General features: G+C 44.7%; 1 protein-coding gene across 1 annotated transcript in view; it reads left to right on the forward strand.

Annotated features, from left to right (window-relative positions):
* Window positions 1–15,107, forward strand: part of LOC147703635 (uncharacterized) — a 57,648-nt gene extending 42,541 nt beyond the window's left edge. Inside the window, exon 2 of the mRNA XM_086929532.1 lies at window positions 14,212–15,107. Coding sequence (XP_086785658.1) covers window positions 14,212–15,107 — 896 coding nt within the window. The remainder of the gene's footprint in view (window positions 1–14,211) is intronic.
* The last annotated feature ends 3,934 nt before the right edge of the window (window positions 15,108–19,041 follow it).

Below are 19,041 nucleotides of genomic sequence, written 5' to 3' on the forward strand. Positions count from 1 at the left end.
AATGGCCACATTCAATAGGTAAGGACGACAGGACCCAAATAGACATTCCCAACAATATTAAGGGACTCAACTGGTTAAATCAGCGCCTCATCACTGAACCCCATGAAATATCGTAATTGAGCCCGGTTTTATTGGTGGCTAGACGATAAATCCAACGTTGCTCTTTTTCAAACAACTTGGTCTCTGATCCAGCTTCCAGGTGTTCTAGAATCGTCCAACGCATGTCATTCGGGGTATGTTGTTTTTCAACAAAGTGGGCAGTCAACTTGGTTGTTGATTTACGGCACCGGATATTGCTGCGATGTTCCCCTATCCTCAGCTTGATGCGTCTAGAGGTCATGCCAACATACTGTAGGCTGCATGTACACGTTATTAAATAAATAACGTTTGCCATGTTACAATTTGTATGGCAACGTTGGTCCCATCGTTGTCCATTGGACAAGATCAATGATTTTGTGTGAGTAGTGAGGTGACATATGTTGCAATTCCCACAATGGAAATGGCCCGTAACAGCTGGTAGGCCCCACACATTCAACACGGTCGCAACCAGTTCATTGGTTGACAGATCCCTTGGGCGCGTGTGGACTAGAGAATCTTTCAGACTTGCAGCTCTTTTATACGAAAAGAGTGGTTTCTCCCACTTGTGTCTGTTGCTGGTTAATATCCTCCAGTGTTTATTGAACAGGGAAAAGCATTTTCTTTTAAATATGGAAAATAAATTGGTCATCGGTAACACTTAAAAATAACTTTTAAATTATTAATTTCACATATGCAAGTCAGAAAACGAAAATATTCATCAGAAAATTAATCATATTGTGACCACATTTTGCAATGTATGCAGACGCTGGATGGATTCACACACCTTCTTGCACCACTGAAAAACAGGTGATGTTGCTTCACCAGGCTGGCGTTGTTATTGCACGTTTGTATGCTTATGGGCTCTCCACCAAGTACCATATCAACAACAATGGGGAACCCAATCGACCCTTGACGGCTTGGGCAGATAGTATTAGCAGGTACATTGGCCAACAAGGGATTTACTCAGAGAAACACTTAAATCAGTTCAAACATTCAATGATAACAAGCTATTTCTATTTGCCTATCAATAAACGTTATTAATCAAAAAACATATTCGCTATTATTTGCACATGTATGAATCTTGAATGGATATCAGATAAACTAAAGATACAGGTGTATATATATATATACATTCAAAAGAGTTTTATATTGTTAGAAAGACGATTTTTATAAAGGGTACAAAGTCATTATAGGACACAATGAAGCCAGAAGTTGCAACTATTTACACATGAATGTCCTTCCTAGTAACAATTGTGAACACCTTCACTTAAATGATTAAACAACAATGGAAGAAGAAACAAGCATTGGCATAGCCAATAGGTCTCGCCTTTAGGACCTTATAAGTGTTTAGCCACGCAACACTTGATGCTGTTGCACCAAGGATATTGTGCTGCATAACTAAATACTTATAAGGTCCCAAAGGCGAGACCTATTGGCTTTGCTAATGCTTGTTTATATTTCTAAATGCTGCTTTCTTTCTTTTTCAATATGTCTTATTTTGTAATGGTTTTAACTAACCGCACAAATAAAATAAAATATTCATTCATTCAGTGGGGCTTTGCCAGACTATTACTATGGACCAGACAAAATCAACAAGAGAGAAAGGGCGCGAGTAGACACTCCTGTACCCCTACAGTATATCCTCAAACAACTAAGGAGTGACTCAGTGAAAAAGGAGAAGCAAAAAGCATGCAACAAAGTATAAATGTGTTAGACTTTACAGAAGCCCCTACCCGGTTAAGGTAACTTCAAAACTGGAAAATTCCAATAGTGACAACCAGTAGGTAGCAACCTTGTGTACTGATGTGTTAACACATATCTGAAAGGGCAAGTCTACCTCTTGGTTAAAAGGACCCTCACTCACCACTAGTTGGTGACATGCTTCATCATTGGGTCCCGCTGGGGTGGCCGAATGCCCCCCCAGCGTGCTACAACGCCTGATTTACAGCGGAGCAGGTTGGTGGTGAGTGTAACAGTGATTTAACTCAAAATGTGCTATTCAAATGTGAGTGCAGGATTAAAAAATACAGGATTGGAACCCAAACAAAAAATGTTATGTGGGCCAACCTGTATTGGGATTACAAACGTGTATGAGCGGACAAAACTAGGTTCTGAATTAGGAGACCTGTGTCCTTAGATAAGATGGTAGGTCAACATGTTTCTGCTGTCAAAAAATGCAGAAACGCACAGCATTCGTCAGGACCATTAACAAATTGCACTCGGTGGTATGCACGTGCTAAGGTGCACCCTACCGTGAGGCACTTAATGTGAAAAAGAAAAGATCGTAGTGATATTACTCATGGATATTGCCCGTGCCCGCACACTGTGGTTCACACCAGCCAAAGTTACCTGTAAAAACAGGGGGAAAAAAGACAATAACATAAACCAACATGTAATTTATCATTGAATCATGTATTAAGGCAACGTGACATTTTCACATCGCATCTGTATCCTATGATCCTATTAATGTGATAGGATAGAGTACCCTCCTGGTCAGGGATTGATTTGGAGGGGTGCCTCATTTCTGTGTAGAAAACAAACTGTTCGCATTAGAAAAGAGGAACCAAAGGTGTAAGTTCTTAACAAACTGTAGATTAACTTAATCAGCGTTTGTAGGGCTTAAGCCTCAGACGGCGGAGAATTGCATGCCCGCACAAAATATGCACTTAAGCCCAGTTAAAACATATATATACACAGCAGAGACTTTAGAGCAACAATAGGGGCCTCAGGGTGTGGTTACTATGCGACAACGCGCTTTGTCGTTCATGGTTTGGTAGCGCTTCAGTAGTGAACATAAGCACTCACAGATAAAGGGAGAAATATCCTCTTCCTGGGTTAAGAAGGGGCGGGTAAATTTCACGCGGTGTAAAATCTAACAGAGAAAAGAGGAAGACAGGATGTTACCTCCCCCCCCATTACCTTCGATACTGTCAAGCAAAAGGAGACTGCTCGATCGTCTGGCGGTTAAGTTACTTACTATTGCACTCGCGACTCCCCGCGTGTAACCTATAGTCAGGATTACCGTCTGCCCGAAGGTGAATGTAGTCTCCGGGCAAGATCTTTTAGTATCCTGAATGGTTCCGGACCCGTGACTAGCGTGAACGGTCGTCCTGAGGCGTGGCGATGCAATCTTAAAGGAGCAGTAACCCCTTAACTTCACTATAGAGATTGCGGTTCGAATCCCCGTTCTGCCTTGATTGAAAATTAGTAAATTGCAAAAGGAGGTTATCAAGCAGGAACACAAGAAAGTAGATTGCGGATCTACAATTGTAAGTTATCTTAGGAAACAGTAATTTGTGATAGTGACAATAGTTGCCCAACTGGGAATTACACTATGAACAACGTGATGGTGAGAATAGTTTATCCTAGTCCAAACAATGGAGGGCTACATTTTGTAACATTATAGAGTTAACTAAGCCGCCAGCATTCAGGGTATGGAGTAATGCTTTGAGTGATGTATTGGGCTTAATAACTCTCCCTGCATAGTCAGAGAAGACCCTCGCCAGAGAAATGTGCATCAAGATACAGAAATGGCCACCATGTTAAAGGAAAAACAGATGGTATATTAATGGCCACATTCAATAGGTAAGGACGACAGGACCCAAATAGACATTCCCAACAATATTAAGGGACTCAACTGGTTAAATCAGCGCCTCATCACTGAACCCCATGAAATATCGTCATTGAGCCCGATTTTATTGGTGGCTAGACGATAAATCCAACGTTGCTCTTTTTCAAACAACTTGGTCTCTGATCCAGCTTCCAGGTGTTCTAGAATCGTCCAACGCATGTCATTCGGGGTATGTTGTTTTTCAACAAAGTGGGCAGTCAACTTGGTTGTTGATTTACGGCAGCGGATATTGCTGCGATGTTCCCCTATCCTCAGCTTGATGCGTCTAGAGGTCATGCGTCTAGAGGTCATGCCAACATACTGTAGGCTGCATGTACACGTTATTAAATAAATAACGTTTGCCATGTTACAATTTGTATGGCAACTTTGGTCCCATCGTTGTCCATTGGACAAGATCAATGATTTTGTGTGAGTAGTGAGGTGACATATGTTGCAATTCCCACAATGGAAATGGCCCGTAACAGCTGGTGTCTGTTGCTGGTTAATATCCTCCAGTGTTTATTGAACAGGGAAAAGCATTTTTTTTAAAATATGGAAAATAAATTGGTCATCGGTAACACTTAAAAATAACTTTTAAATTATTAATTTCACATATGCAAGTCAGAAAACGAAAATATTCATCAGAAAATTAATTATATTGTGACCACATTTTGCAATGTATGCAGACGCTGGATGGATTCACACACCTTCTTGCACCACTGAAAAACAGGTGATGTTGCTTCACCAGGCTGGCGTTGTTATTCCACGTTTGTATGCTCTATGTGCTCTCCACCAAGTACGATATCAACAACAATGGGGAACCCAATCGACCCTTGACGGCTTGGGCAGATAGTATTAGCAGGTAAATTGGCCAACAAGGGATTTACTCAGAGAAACACTTAAATCAGTTCAAACATTCAATGATAACAAGCTATCTCTATTTGCTTATCAATAAACGTTATTAATCAAAAAACATATTCGCTATTATTTGCACATGTATGAATCTTGAATGGATATCAGATAAACTAAAGATACAGGTGTATATATATATTCAAAAGAGTTTTATATTGTTAGAAAGACGATTTTTATAAAGGGTACAAAGTCATTATAGGACACAATGAAACCAGAAGTTGCAACTATTTACACATGAATGTCCTTCCTCGTAACAATTGTGAACACCTTTACTTAAATGATTAAACAACAATAGAAGAAGAAACAAGCATTGGCATAGCCAATAGGTCTCGCCTTTAGGACCTTATAAGTGTTTAGCCACGCAACACTTGATGCTGTTTTACCAAGGATATTGTGCTGCATAACTAAATACTTATAAGGTCTCAAAGACGAGACCTATTGGCTTTGCCAATGCTTGTTTATATTTCTAAATGCTGCTGTCTTTCTTTTTCAATATGTCTTATTTTGTAATGGTTTTAACTAACGCACAAATAAAATAAAACATTAATTCATTCAGTGGGGTTTTGTCAGACTATTCCTATGGACCACCTTCCAGCAATTCCCATCTCTCAGGTCCAATGCCTAATTGGCTGGAGTATCTCTACCCCACCCCCGAGTTTGCAACTCCTGGGCTGGGGAAATTCCGTCCCTTTCTCCAGGCCTTCGAGGCGCTACTGGCCAGCAAGCAGGACCCCGAGGAAAAGCGAGAGGGAAGGATCTGTACTGTTGGGCGGCTGCAGAGGAGGTGGGGGCAGTGTACTGTTAGAGAATACATGCTACAAAAACAGCTAAGATCACGGGGTGGATGGGGGGTGCATTAAACGCTGATTTACAGCCAGAAGTGCGTTTTCACGAGCACGCCGTCCAGCGAGTGGCTGGCACAGAAAGACAGCCCTTCAGAAGGGGTGTGTATGTAGCAGTGTGTGTGTGGCTATACATGCGAGTGGCCTGTCTTCTGTGCCACCTGTAAATCACGAGGTCGCATTTATTAACAAGCAGTGGGGCATCTTCAGAGACTGGCTGGCACAGAGGGTGTGAGGGGGCGTGAGGCACTCTGGGTATGGCTGTAAATGTGTGTTTGTGGCTTCTGTGTCACCTGTAATCACAAGTCCTATTTTGTATAATTGTCCATTCGCACCTTTGCCTACACATGCTCTGCCTTTCCTCGGCTTAATACAGGCTTTGGCTTTATCACCATATGCCCTCTTCGGGTTCACTGGTGCCCACAACCACCTGTGGCACTGTCGGGCGCCCCAGAACTGTACCTAAAGCCCACCCGGCAGGCTGCACCGTACACTCACATGGTCATCTTTACCTTACCACCCTGACACCCTCTACTCGGGTCAATTTATATCCATCCAGGTGTCAGCTGATCACGAGGGGCATGACGTCCCATAAAGAGAGCAGCCGTGACATTTCCCCCTTTAGGTATGGGCCGGGTGAGAATGCCCCCATCGGGCAGATAGAAGGAGGCATCTTATACGCTGTTATCTCTGAACTCCCTGCCCCTACCCATTAAAAGACAACCCACAGGAACACTTCAGACAGAGTTCAAACATTCTTGTTAAAAAATAGAGCAATAGACTTCCTGCATTGCTTGCTTGCAGCCCTCTCCACTTCCCGCTTCCGGTCCTACCAAATTACTCATTTGTGTTTTTAACACACGTAAAAGGGCCCCTGTATTGTTTGAATCCGTTCTGTGTCCATTGGTTCAACGAGTGGGCACTTTCATAAGGACGCCCCAGTAACACTGGAAACGCAACGTACAGGTGATCTTGTTCCGCGATCCTTCGGTGGGGCAGCCACTGCATTTGTAATACCCTACATGGCGTTCACAAGTGGCTCTTTGCACTCACACTGTACAGAGGTCACAAACACTTGCCCAGTGTGGCGCTGAGGGCTCAGACGCACTGATGCATACATGAGTTTTATACTGAGGCTGCAGAGCGCTTTGATGCCCGGAGGACTGTTTCAGCTTCACTATAATATGCAAATATTTACTCATCTACTACAAAAGTCACACGTTGAAATCCAGTGAAACGGTCACCTGACCTATTAACCTACAGCAGTATTAATCTACAGTTCTTTCCTTCCATACAAATACATATATATATTCCCACGCAGCGCTTCAATGTAGCATCCGTTCCTTAAAAGCCAGACCTATTGGCATTGCCAATGCTTGTTTGACTTGTGAGTAGTCACACACCGTGCTGGTAGGAGCTGGTGCATATGCAACCTTCTGCTAAAACCGGTCAGCGTGTGTGATGCCACAGATTGTGTTTGTTTGTGTCCAGTTGTGTAACTTGTGCAATTGGATCGAAAGTCGTGTGTTGGAGAGAACCCTTCTGTAGGTGGAACTGGGCCTTGCAACGTTCCTCACCAAAGAACTTTGTGGTCTGTGGCTACAACCTAACGTTGTGGTCTGTGTCTGCAGCAGTGCACACCTAATCCTTGTGTGCTTACATTCCGAGCACTGTGTTGTGTTGTTACCTGGCTTGTGACATTTCTTACCGGTTTGAAGGCCTCCTCCTTTGAGGTTTCTTTGGCTTCTGCGTCGACCACCAGGGACCTTCGGCGGGCAGGGAGGGGCATTGTGAGAGGGAAGGTGGCAGAACTGGTGGAGGAAGAAGTTAAGGGTTAGGTAGGTGAGGGTCCAGTGTAGGGTTGTATCTAGAGGGATAACTGGGTAGGGCTGAGAGATGGGGTTGTCATCTGAAGGGTGATTGGTGGGGAGGAGGCAGATTGCATGGTTAAGACGGGCCTCGGCAGAAACTTTGTTGTGAGGGGTCATCACCCGTGCATACACAAGAGTGCAACGAGCGGGGTACATGAGAAACAAGGGTGCGCGCCTCGCGCTGAAAGAGGAGGAGGCAGCAGGGGATGAGGAGAGAGGAGGGGGCCTGCGCCTGTTTCCCTTGCGTGAGCGAGCAGGAACCATCTGTTAATTACAAACAGATGGTTTAAAAGCTCGCACCCGCAAGGGAATCGCCAAACGTGCACGCATTGTCATTCAAAGCAATGCAATACGTGCACGTTTTTGAGGGCAAAACTGAATCAATTTTTAAAGGTCTTTTTCCTATGCAGCGCTTGCGCGCTGCGTAGGCGAAACCTAAACAGGTGTAATTGTCGACGTTTTAGTGTAATATAGGCTTTTGTCCACTAGACCATCTTCAGGACTATTAGTAAAAAATGGTTGACCCCTAAAAAAATATGGAGAGAACAGCAATTACCATGTACTCTTTGAAAAAACTTTGTAGAGTTACACCCGGGTGAAAGGAAAGTAGAATATTGTCTTATTTAAATAGCGAGAGGCCCATAGTCAATTTAGGATTCTCAACTTCCAAAATTTGCGCCCAAAACAAGACAGAAAAAGACTTGAATAAAACTCATTGTCACTTACTTCACAATGTGTGCAAAAGAACTTAGACAGATTGGGACTTTAGACGCAATTCGCCTTTAAAAATCATGCACAATGCTGAAATTAAAAGGTAAATATCAATACCTCTGTAGGTTTATATCATCTTTAAAGGGTCTCTGGTTTTTGGTTCAAAGCCTTACATATTCATAATTACTAAAGAGAGGACTAGCAGATCCTTTGTCATATCACAGTCAGAGAGAGAAATATGTCCTAAAAAATCGAACAATTAATTGTTTTACAATTTCTAAAAGTGGACAAACTATTTCTAGCATTTGTGAATAAGCTTCAAATTGCTTACATTTTTTATTAGTGGGACAATTAGGATGTAACAAGGCCAATGTCGGTTTGAATCCGTACGAAAAAAGTACTCCGGATACCTGCATATCAATTAAAGAGTATATCAGAGTCTACTTTTAACCCAGATGAGAATTCTTATGTTTACAGCACGAAATACTCCTGACAAACCATTAGATATGTGGTAGGTGGTGTACTTCCAGATTTTTCATCATGTAAATCAACATCGTATCTATATATATATGTTGAGATGTACCGATGTACCTGATACTTTGAGATTTAATCATTAACTGGAAGCGAGTTCGGTATGCATGCTTATTTTACACGAAAAAGCTTAGAAATTGGCTAACATACATTACTGTCCATTAGTCTATACTTATTATTGATATGTATATGAACAAAGGTTGCGGCGCTCCTTTAAGGTTGTACTTTAAATTAATTCTGTGGTTAAGTAATTAAATTGACACCCCCATAATAGGATGACCGGGGATTTATTATGTCACTTACAGGTTCTACTGTTAAATGGTGAGTCAATAATATTACTTATTTAACGATTGAGTCGCCGAGAAGTGCACTGACTCTGAAAGTCGAGGTGCAGGGTTCTTTGGAATAGTGGCCGCTATGTGCTGGCAATTCAGTCAAATCGTCGAAATATAAAGAGTGAATTAATCTATAATAATCACATACGATTAATTTAAGGAAATAAAGAAGCACAGTTATTTGTTCCATGTCGTATCTGTGCTTGACCAGAGAAACGCTCGCTCAAAGAGTCTGCATCAGTAGATTGTCTCATACCCGACCTCCATTTGTATCCTGTTTGGAGATCGAAAGAGGACTATACTAGTAGTTTTAACTCGTGGTTAAATGGGGCAGCCATCTTGTGCATACCTGATAACGTGTTTTCAATGGGGTTATCTCGTTACAGGAATATTCTCCCTAATGAAATTCCTATTAATTAATAGTATTCAATGTTTTCTTTTAACTGGAACTAAGACTAACTCCTTCCATCTTGAATACTAAATAGATGTCAATGATGTTCATTCATAAGCAGAGTACATGCCGATGACAGAGGAACCTCGGCCATTGCATGTATGTGTTAGGTATAAAACAGGAGCCCAAGACAGCTTAGGAGAGTGCGTATCTGCTACAAAATAGTTAAGAACAAGAAATTGTTAAGAAAAAGAAATTGTAAAGACCTTTTCACTAAAAATAACAACATTTCTAGAGGTAAAAACGTTCTCTTATACATATTGAACCATATTCAATTGTAATTAATTTTAACAACTATTCGTTAGATACATCTAAAGAATAGTATCTATTTTTGCTGACATCACTTGAGTAAGTGTTCCTTTCTCGAGGTCAAACATCTTTTCTTGCAATATTAATTTCAATTTGGGAGGTGAGGCAAGATGGCGGCCGATTCTCTGGCCGTGTGAGCTGGTCTTAGAGTTCTCTCCCGCCCGGATGACCTGCTGACTCTCTCATCCCTTAGCGTGGGGCCGTTAGAATCTAAACTACGGGAAATAATACCATTTTGATCTGCGCTGATGCTCCGTTGGCTCTGTACTCACCGACTCTGCCTGTCAGATTTCATCCTAGTTTCGCAGCGTCTTTCGAGAAGCGGCTTGCACCCGTCCCAGCGACACCATCGACGTTTCATTCCCGGGCAAGCAGCAGCAGCACAAACAAAACATTACAGAGCCCACAGAGCCTAGCTGTTGTGAAATCGCGCTTCCCCCAATGCCTCCACAGCGACAACTGGTAAGGCAGACACTGCTCCTCTACTATCATTTTCGACAGTTTTTCCTAAGGATATCGATGGGGGCATTGTTGGGGGTACAATCAGGCAACTTGAGGTGGAGGTGCTTAGCGGTAATGCCACAACAATTCCGATTTGCATGGACCCTTTACTGGATTCGACTTCTCAACCCAGTGGGCTGCTGGGAGTTGTAGTTCCCGCGCGTGGACTCTGCTCCTAACAGACAATCTACAGCAGCAGTTGCCCACCCTGTGGCTTTCCCTATAGACCCTCAAAATGATCATCCTCACACAGAGGTATTGCAAGCCCCCCCCACCCTGTGCATTAACTAACACTGAGGGCAATACAGATGGAGATAATTTCTTCTTTCTATCAGAGCACAAAAGGCTCATCGGTGGATGACAATGGATTAGATAAGGATTGGACTGATGATGAGGATAGAAATCTGGGAGATTGGCGAACTAATGATGTTCTGAACCCTGCTAGTACATCTAAGGGTCTATCCACGGCCCGAAAAAAACCTCAAGATTCCAACACCGGCTCCCTAGTTTGGGATTATATATTTATTGCACAGTCTGGGCTACAAGGTAATCCTCCTGACTCTGCCACAAATGGCTTTGATTCCAGCTCAGGCCCACCTCTGGAGGATATGACACTCGCAATCATATACCAGACAATAATGGCACATCGCGAGGGGACCCGACATGAAAGTGCCCGTGCACAGGGGGCATGACGAAGGGTCCAGAACTCTTTTCGCAGAGTGATTAAAACCTGTGCACACATTACGACTAGGGTAGCTGAAGCTGAAACTCGGATTTTCACTCTCGAAGACGACATGGCCACCCAGAAGACTACTGTAGATTTACTTCAATCCCAAAGGGACGACGTCCAGTGGAAATTAGTGGACATCTAAAACAGGGCTCCGAGAAATAATCTAAGAATTCTAGGGGTCCCCGGAGGTATCGAAGGATCGGATACTCGAGGGTTTGTGGCTGAACTATTCTCGGAGGCTTTTCCAGAGGTTAAGGAATGGGACTGGCAATTAGAAATTCAACGTGCCCATCGGTTCCCGTTCAAACCTAAACATCGAACTGGTCAAACGGACAATAGACCCCATGCTATTTTAATTTGCTTGTAGAATTTTTTAGCTAGAGAAAGGATTTATGATCTAGCTAGGCCCGATAGACAAAGAACAGGGAAGGGTTGCCAATTTTTTGTTAGACCTGATTTTTGCCCAGCCACGGTTGAGCGGAGGTGGCAGCTCCGCCAGCTAATTGCCCCTTTTCAATCTAAAGGGGCGCAGGCATTTTTACTTTTCCCTTCCAAACTCAAAATTATCTATCAAGGCCAGACAAAATTTTTCGAGTCTGAAATTCTGGCCAAGGTCTTTTTGGATTCAGTCTAGGAAGCTCAATTTGTATGGATTTAAGTCTCTAGCTATTCTCTTTTTCTGAATCACTAGTGGGGACATTGCTCTATTGCAGGGGTGATATGTTTTTTATACATCTTGCCTTTATTATGTTTTTGACTTCTCCCAGGGCAAGTCCTCCAGCATGGCTAAGTTGGCAGCAACTCTAGGGGGGGGGGGTTTACTCATACCAGCTCCTCCATCAATACAGACTTCGGTCCTATTGCCTAAGCTGGGGGTGGTGGTGTGAGGGGATCGAAGCTGGGTGGGTGTCAGGGTTTGGTGGCTGGGTGGGGGGGCTTCTGGGGTGGGGGTGGTTTTGTGCTTGAAAATGTTTCTTTATCATGGTATCATTTTGATTACTACAGTCATTATTTAGATTTTTGTGTACAAAAGAGTAAATGGCGTTGGGTAAAATTCGTATAGCATCATGGAATGTCTGGTTTGAACAATGGGAAGAAAAGAGCTTTATTTTCCAGTTATTCAGGCTTTACATTTAGAGGTCGCGAGATCGCAAAAACGGGAAGTCGCATTTTGAGCACAATGATGACATCACAACCAGGAAGTAGGCAGTTCCCTTACTCATTCTGAACACAGAGCTGGAGAGAGGCGGAAGCACAGCCCTGAGCTCTTGAAGAAATACCCTGCAGCCCCAAAACAGATCAGACATCCAACACCAGAATGTCCCAGCATGCAGCAGGAGCCAGTGAATAAAGTTTTTAGAACAGTAGCTGGAGTTCCTGATTGAGGGAGTCAGCAGGGACTATGATAAGCTTTTTGGGAAGCTATCCAGAAAGGTGCCTGAGGCCGACAAAAGGCGCTTTTGGCTGCGCATCAGGGCGAAGGTAAACTCCGTAGGAGTGACCAAGGGGTCAATTGATGACCTGAAGAAGAGGTGGTATGACCTCAGAGGGCGTGCCAAGGAGCGCATAGCAGAGAGGCTGGGGGAGCAACATGCCACGGGAGGAGGAGACCCCACAGTTGCCGCCAACACACCACTTGAAGACCTGGTTGAGGACACCATCAACCCTGCAGCCTGCGTGGGGGTCACTCGGCTGGACACCTCCCGACCCACACAACAATCACAAGGTAAGAGCCATGCAACTGCAACCCCCGTCCCCTAAGAATGCCCATGCCCCCCGAGCTAGCCATTTGACAACCCCAGTAATGCAGTCCCTGCACATCAGAAACGCACTATTGCATTGTAGGACATGTAGTATGACAATAGTTGACACCAACAAAAGATCAACAGAGAGTCTAACAAAAGCAAAGTACCTTTACATGCAGAAAAGGAAGTGGTTTTAACTAAAACGAGTTCCCATCAGTCCACCATCGAGACCGCCCTTCATCATTTGGGATCTCTTTAGCAAAATAATTCACAATCAGGGGTGAAAAAACCTGTGTTGGTGCTTAGTTACCATTCACAGGAAAAACCCAGTGTATAATACTGATGTGAGATGCTAATGTGAATAGGATAGCGTTTCTGGTGGTGAACTGAATAGCAGTGCTTAAGAAAAAGTGAAATGTGAGAAAAAGATAAAGAGATCTAAAATTAGGTCGTGATTGGGAAAACAATTTAATAGGCACCCTCACACTCCTAAGTCAATAAAAACAGTGCTAAATAGTGGTTTAACAAATATCCACTATAAAAGGATATAAGGTCGACATGTTTCTGCAGACTAATGAGGTCTAGAGATCCCCTGCTGCTTCCTCAGGACCATTAGAGCTACTGCTAGGATTAAATAAAATAAATCATATCACCTGAAGGTGTATGTATTATCATCCTCTCATCCCAACTGACCCTACGAATGAGCTTTGAGGGACGACCGGTGTACCGACGGAGAGTGCGGTGCATCCACTACCTGAGCTCGCGCCAGGTGAGGTGGGGCTGTTCCTTCTCATCAGTTGGGATGAGAGGATGATAATACATACACCTTCAGGTGATATGATTTATTTTATTTAATCCTAGCAGTAGCTCTAATGGTCCTGAGGAAGCAGCAGGGGATCTCTAGACCTCATTAGTCTGCAGAAACATGTCGACCTTATATCCTTTTATAGTGGATATTTGTTAAACCACTATTTAGCACTGTTTTTATTGACTTAGGAGTGTGAGGGTGCCTATTAAATTGTTTTCCCAATCACGACCTAATTTTAGATCTCTTTATCTTTTTCTCACATTTCACTTTTTCTTAAGCACTGCTATTCAGTTCACCACCAGAAACGCTATCCTATTCACATTAGCATCTCACATCAGTATTATACACTGGGTTTTTCCTGTGAATGGTAACTAAGCACCAACACAGGTTTTTTCACCCCTGATTGTGAATTATTTTGCTAAAGAGATCCCAAATGATGAAGGGCGGTCTCGATGGTGGACTGATGGGAACTCGTTTTAGTTAAAACCACTTCCTTTTCTGCATGTAAAGGTACTTTGCTTTTGTTAGACTCTCTGTTGATCTTTTGTTGGTGTCAGTTCTGTTTAGGGGGCTTAACAGATAGGGTCTATAAACTTTCCCCTAGGACCTCTTTTGTGTTTAATAGTATGACAATAGTTCCCTGATAGCCACACACAGCCAGAACTGTCAAGCAAAACCTATCCCTAAAGCCAGTCTGGGAAGGCAAGCCTGCATGCATGTTGCAACATCCCATGTGCAAGATTCATATCAATAATCATGCACCCATTTACATCACAGGTGCTGCAGAAGCAGAGACCACAGACAGTGAGGCACTCCACATTGAGGAGACTCCAGAGGAGACGGAGGGAGAGAGCCATCCTGCCCCAAAACCCGGACCTTCACACACACCTGCACCTGCACCAGTACCACCACCTCCACATGCGGAGAGGGCTACTCCTGCAGCCACAGGAGGATTGCAAACACCCCATGCGTCACGCATGGCAGTGGAACAGGCCCCACCACCACCCAGGAGGCAGACACGCTGCACAGCCACTGTGCGGTCGCAGGCTAGCGGCCGGTTGAGGCAGCAGCGCAACGGGGGCACACGAGCAGAGAGGGGGCAACAGGCCCAAGATCCAGTGCTAGGGATCGAACGCCAGATGCTAGCTGTGCACCGCAAGCAGGCACAGCACATGGCAGCCATGCAGCTGCAGCTGTACAAGACTGCTCGCAATGTGAATCAGCTCACCGAAGGGGTGCAGGAGTTGACTGCTGCAGTTAAGGAGAACAGCCAACTGATGGTGTTGCAGCAGGACATCACCTGCCGCCGCCACCGCCAGCAACTGACCCGGCTATCAGCATATACCAGGTCAAACCACCTAATCGGGAATGCAACATCCCAACTGTCACGCCGCTCCCTGGCAATGCAAATTCAAATGGTGCAATGCAGCCAGGATGTTGCAAGGGCCCTGGAGCAGGTCACTACCGCAATCCAAAACCAACAGTTGTGTGGCCATGCCCATGCAAGGGGGGGTGATGATGCCAGTGAGGGCACATCCAGCCTGAGCAGCCTCTCTGTGCCGGTGGCACGAGTACGGCGCCGCAGTACCAGGCCCAGTGCAGCATCACGGCCAGACACTGCCGACGTGGATTCGGAGAGGCGACAGGGTGCGTTCGGCAGGAGGCGCCAGTGAATGGCTGAACATTCGCAGCAGTGCCATGATGATGTACCAAGCACGCCTGCTCTGCATTCAAGAGGCTGTATGATGTAATACAGCAGTTATGTTGTTTGTAAAATACAAATACGTTCTAGATCTTGTTCAAAAAATAGAATGAGAATTTATTTTGAATTCAAATATTACTCATGTAATTATTTCATGTGGCATGCATGAGTGCAGTGTTGTGTGAGGGTTATGGGTGCACTAGAAATAGTTCAGTGTAATGTTGTTGCGGTGCCTGTGTCCTTCTGCAGGATTCTCCCCGCGTGCATGATGCACATGTGCAGGTGGCCGGTTTTCCCCCTCCGACTCACTACCAGAGATCTCCACAGGCATCCTCCGCTTGGTAGCAATATTGTGGAGTGTGGCACACACGGCCACGATGCGGCAGCAGACATCAGGCTGGTACTTGAGGGCCCCACCAGTCTTGTGTAGGATGCGGAATCGGCTCTTTAACATCCCAAATGTCCGCTCAATTACATTTCTTGTGTGAATGTGCGCAGCATTGTAACGCAGTTCCTGTGGTGTTGCAGGGTTGAGGTATGGGGTGAGGAGGTACTCACGAAGGCTGTAGGCACGGTCACCTGAAGGATGGGAGCAGAGGGTCAGTGCCTGTTATGCGCAGCTACATGGTCTTGACATACTGTATATGGGCATGTGTACTTACCAAGGAGATAACCTTCGCCAAAGTCACCCCTGGCCAAGCAGGTGTGTATGCCACTGTGCCTGAAGATGAACAAATCATGCGTGCTCCCCGGGTATTGGGCCACTGTGTCGGTGATGAATGTCTTTGCATTGCAGACCATCTGGATGTTTAGTGAGTGGTAGGACTTGCAGTTCCGGTACATGTATTCTGTCTCAGCGGGTGGGCAGATGTGGATGTGGGTACAGTCAATGCAGCCAATTACATGGGGGAATTGCGCGGTGTTATAGAAGTCAAGCTTTGTTTGGTTTAAGTCCTGTTGGGTGCTTGGGAAGGATATGTAGTGGTGTATCCGGCTCAGCATGGCATCCAGGAAACTCCGTAGGCAGCGTGACAGTGTGCTCTGGGAGATTCCCCCTGAATATGCAACTATCCCCTGGAAGCTTCCGGAGGCCAGGAGGTGCAGGCAGCACAGGACAGGGACATGGGAGGGCACGGCATTGGTCCTCCTTGTTGGGTGCTGCATCAGGGGGTCAAGGTCTCGGATGAGCTTAGTTATCATTGCACCATTCAGCCTGTATTTGGAGTAGATCTCCTCTTCAGTCTGGCCCAGGAGTGTTATCCGCAGCCTGAAGATGCGCTCCTGGAGCCTGCGTTAGTTCCGGGCTGCAGCCTGGAGCCTCAGCCGCCTTGCCACGATGTATAGACCTGGCATTGTGAATGTCCTCATGCTCCTACTGTGTCTCCTTAAGTGTGTTTGTTTTACCCCGCCCCTGTTTCTTGTTAGAATTTTTTTTCCCCAATTGAACTTCATGGTTACCACCTGGTTTGACTTCTCCTTAAATTGCGACTCGCATTTAGCGATTTTGTTTTTTTTCGCAATTTGCGATGTTTGATGAATTGATTTTGCGATTTATTTGCGAATTCACAAAATAATTCGCAGAATAAGTGGAAAATCGCTGTTACAGATTCGCTAAGGGGGTTCCACATTGATTCTGTGAATTTATGTTTGCCAATTCGCAGTTTACTGTTTTTTTTCTTGATGAATTGCGGGAGCCGTAATTGCGATCGCAATAGCTGTTTCGCTATCTATGCCTTAATCATGAAATCCTAATCTAAAGGGTTGTCCAAGCAAACACTTTTTGTTGAGCTTAGGGAATATCAACTAACTAACTAACAGTTAAGGAAGCTGGGGTAGAGTGCCTGGTGCTATGTTGTACGTCCTGGTTTGGGAGATAATGACACATATTTGAATTTCAAACAGAAAATATTTACAAAAATTAACCTGTGTAAGTGAGAATGTGACCTTTAGATGTTGGGCTGGGTAGGGTGAGTCAGTCTGCAATCGTGGTCATTCATACCTCTGCCATTCCATGATATGTGCCTAAATTATAATTTTAATTTTCCCATTTACTAAATGCTCTCTTCAGGTTGTGAGTCTGTGAATACTCATTAACTTTCCAGGCCTTCTGCACCTGATTATGCCCATTTCCCACCGTGTGGTAGGAGGTACACCAATGTAACATTACACTACCCTAAGGTGAGATTTATCTTGAGTAAATCCCTCACAAGTGCAAATTCCGATTTTGTGAAGGGCTTGGGATGTTAGGGCCTGCTTTGAAGATGCCTTTCGGTCTGGTGGTTCTGGAGAAGCTGCGGGCTGTGATTCGGAGTCCTGTGTTGTCGCCAAAGGTGACCTTGATCAGGGGCTTGTGATATGAACGACTGTGTCAAGGATGCATCCATTGCACAGCAGCGGTTCTGATGAGACTGCGGGCTGCGATGTGAAGTCTGAAGTGACAGATGCGTCACTTTGCGGCTGTTCTGATGCGGTTGCAAGGAGATGCTTGTCTCTGCGTCAGTTCTGCTCACAGTACCAAAGTCTAGGCTGGAAGAGCACCTTCAGGCCAACTTACAAGGGTCCAGGACTGGGAGGGGGGGGCACCATTTGAAGGACAAGACTCACAGCAAGTAGAGTCCAGGTGCTGGGTTCAAAAGTTTGGAGCCTTTTATGTCCTTGACGCTTCTGATCAGGAGGCCAGCCAAATAGTCCTTGGAGCTCCTCTGGTGGTCCTGGGTTCAAGATGCAGATTCAGTTCTGCCACTCAGGCAGCAGGGCAGCAGAGTAGCAGTCCTTCTTGCAGAGAAGCACAGCAGTACTCCTGAGTCTTCCACAGGTCCAGAAGTGAATTGAGAGTTGAGTCAATATTTGTACCTGGTGCCCACTTTGAAGTAGGAGAGATTCTGGAGATTTACATCTTAGAGGTGTTTGGAATTTCCTGCCTTCCTGCCCTGGCCCCAGATTGTGACTAGTGTCAAACCCTTTGTGAGTGTGTTTAGGCAAAGCCTTTGTCACGTTCAAGTGTGGTAGGTGACAACTCCTATGGCTCTTTGCTTCACTGTCTGTGAGCAATACACAGAGAACAGTTGCCAGCTACACCTAGTCAAGGGACCCAGGCAGCAGATACCAAATGGTTAGGACAAGAAAATGACAACGTTCTAAAAGTCCAAAAAAGTCCAAAACTAAAACAGTCTTTTTTTTACTTTTCACACAAGATCATTCTATTTAATAAAAATGACATGTAAATCAATTATAACATTTAATCATACTAACATAACATTGCTCAATATTTAATAACAGAGAGTGATAACAAAAAGAATCGCAATCCATACAAACTTTTTCTATTACCAAAACTAGGTAAAAGGTCAGTACTAAGAACCTTTATGTAGTGTAATGGTAGGGAAGGATATAGGTGAAAGGGTAGGTGACAACCTGGGCCTTTATTGGGGTACCTATATGGAACATAACAGTATTATAGTGCAGGCCCTTGTCACCACGGAGCTGCACTACCAGAACACACTCTACGTAGGAATCACCACGTCTCCTGTAGAGACCACAGAAAATACAAAACTCAGAGGCAATATTCCTCCTCCAACTCCCCAGAGGGACCCACATCACACTGCACTGCAAGAAGCTGCATTGGCTCCCGATCCAGAAGAGATGCCAGTTCAGGATGTTGACCCACGCATACAAAGCTCTGTACAAAGAAGGACCAGCATACATCCACAAACGCATGACCTTCTACCAACCGGCAAGACACCCATGATCCATCTTCCTCCTTCTTGCAGACACACCCGAGATCAGCCGAAACAACAGTGGAGGACGATCCTTCTCACTCCTAGCGGCCAAAGCTTGGAACAACCTTCCCCTACACCTCAGGACCGCCTCATTGCTCGGGGAATTTAGGAAAGGACTCAAGACCTGGC

This window comes from Lissotriton vulgaris, chromosome 7 (assembly GCF_964263255.1).
Source record: "Lissotriton vulgaris chromosome 7, aLisVul1.2, whole genome shotgun sequence".
Lineage (NCBI taxonomy): Eukaryota > Metazoa > Chordata > Amphibia > Caudata > Salamandridae > Lissotriton > Lissotriton vulgaris.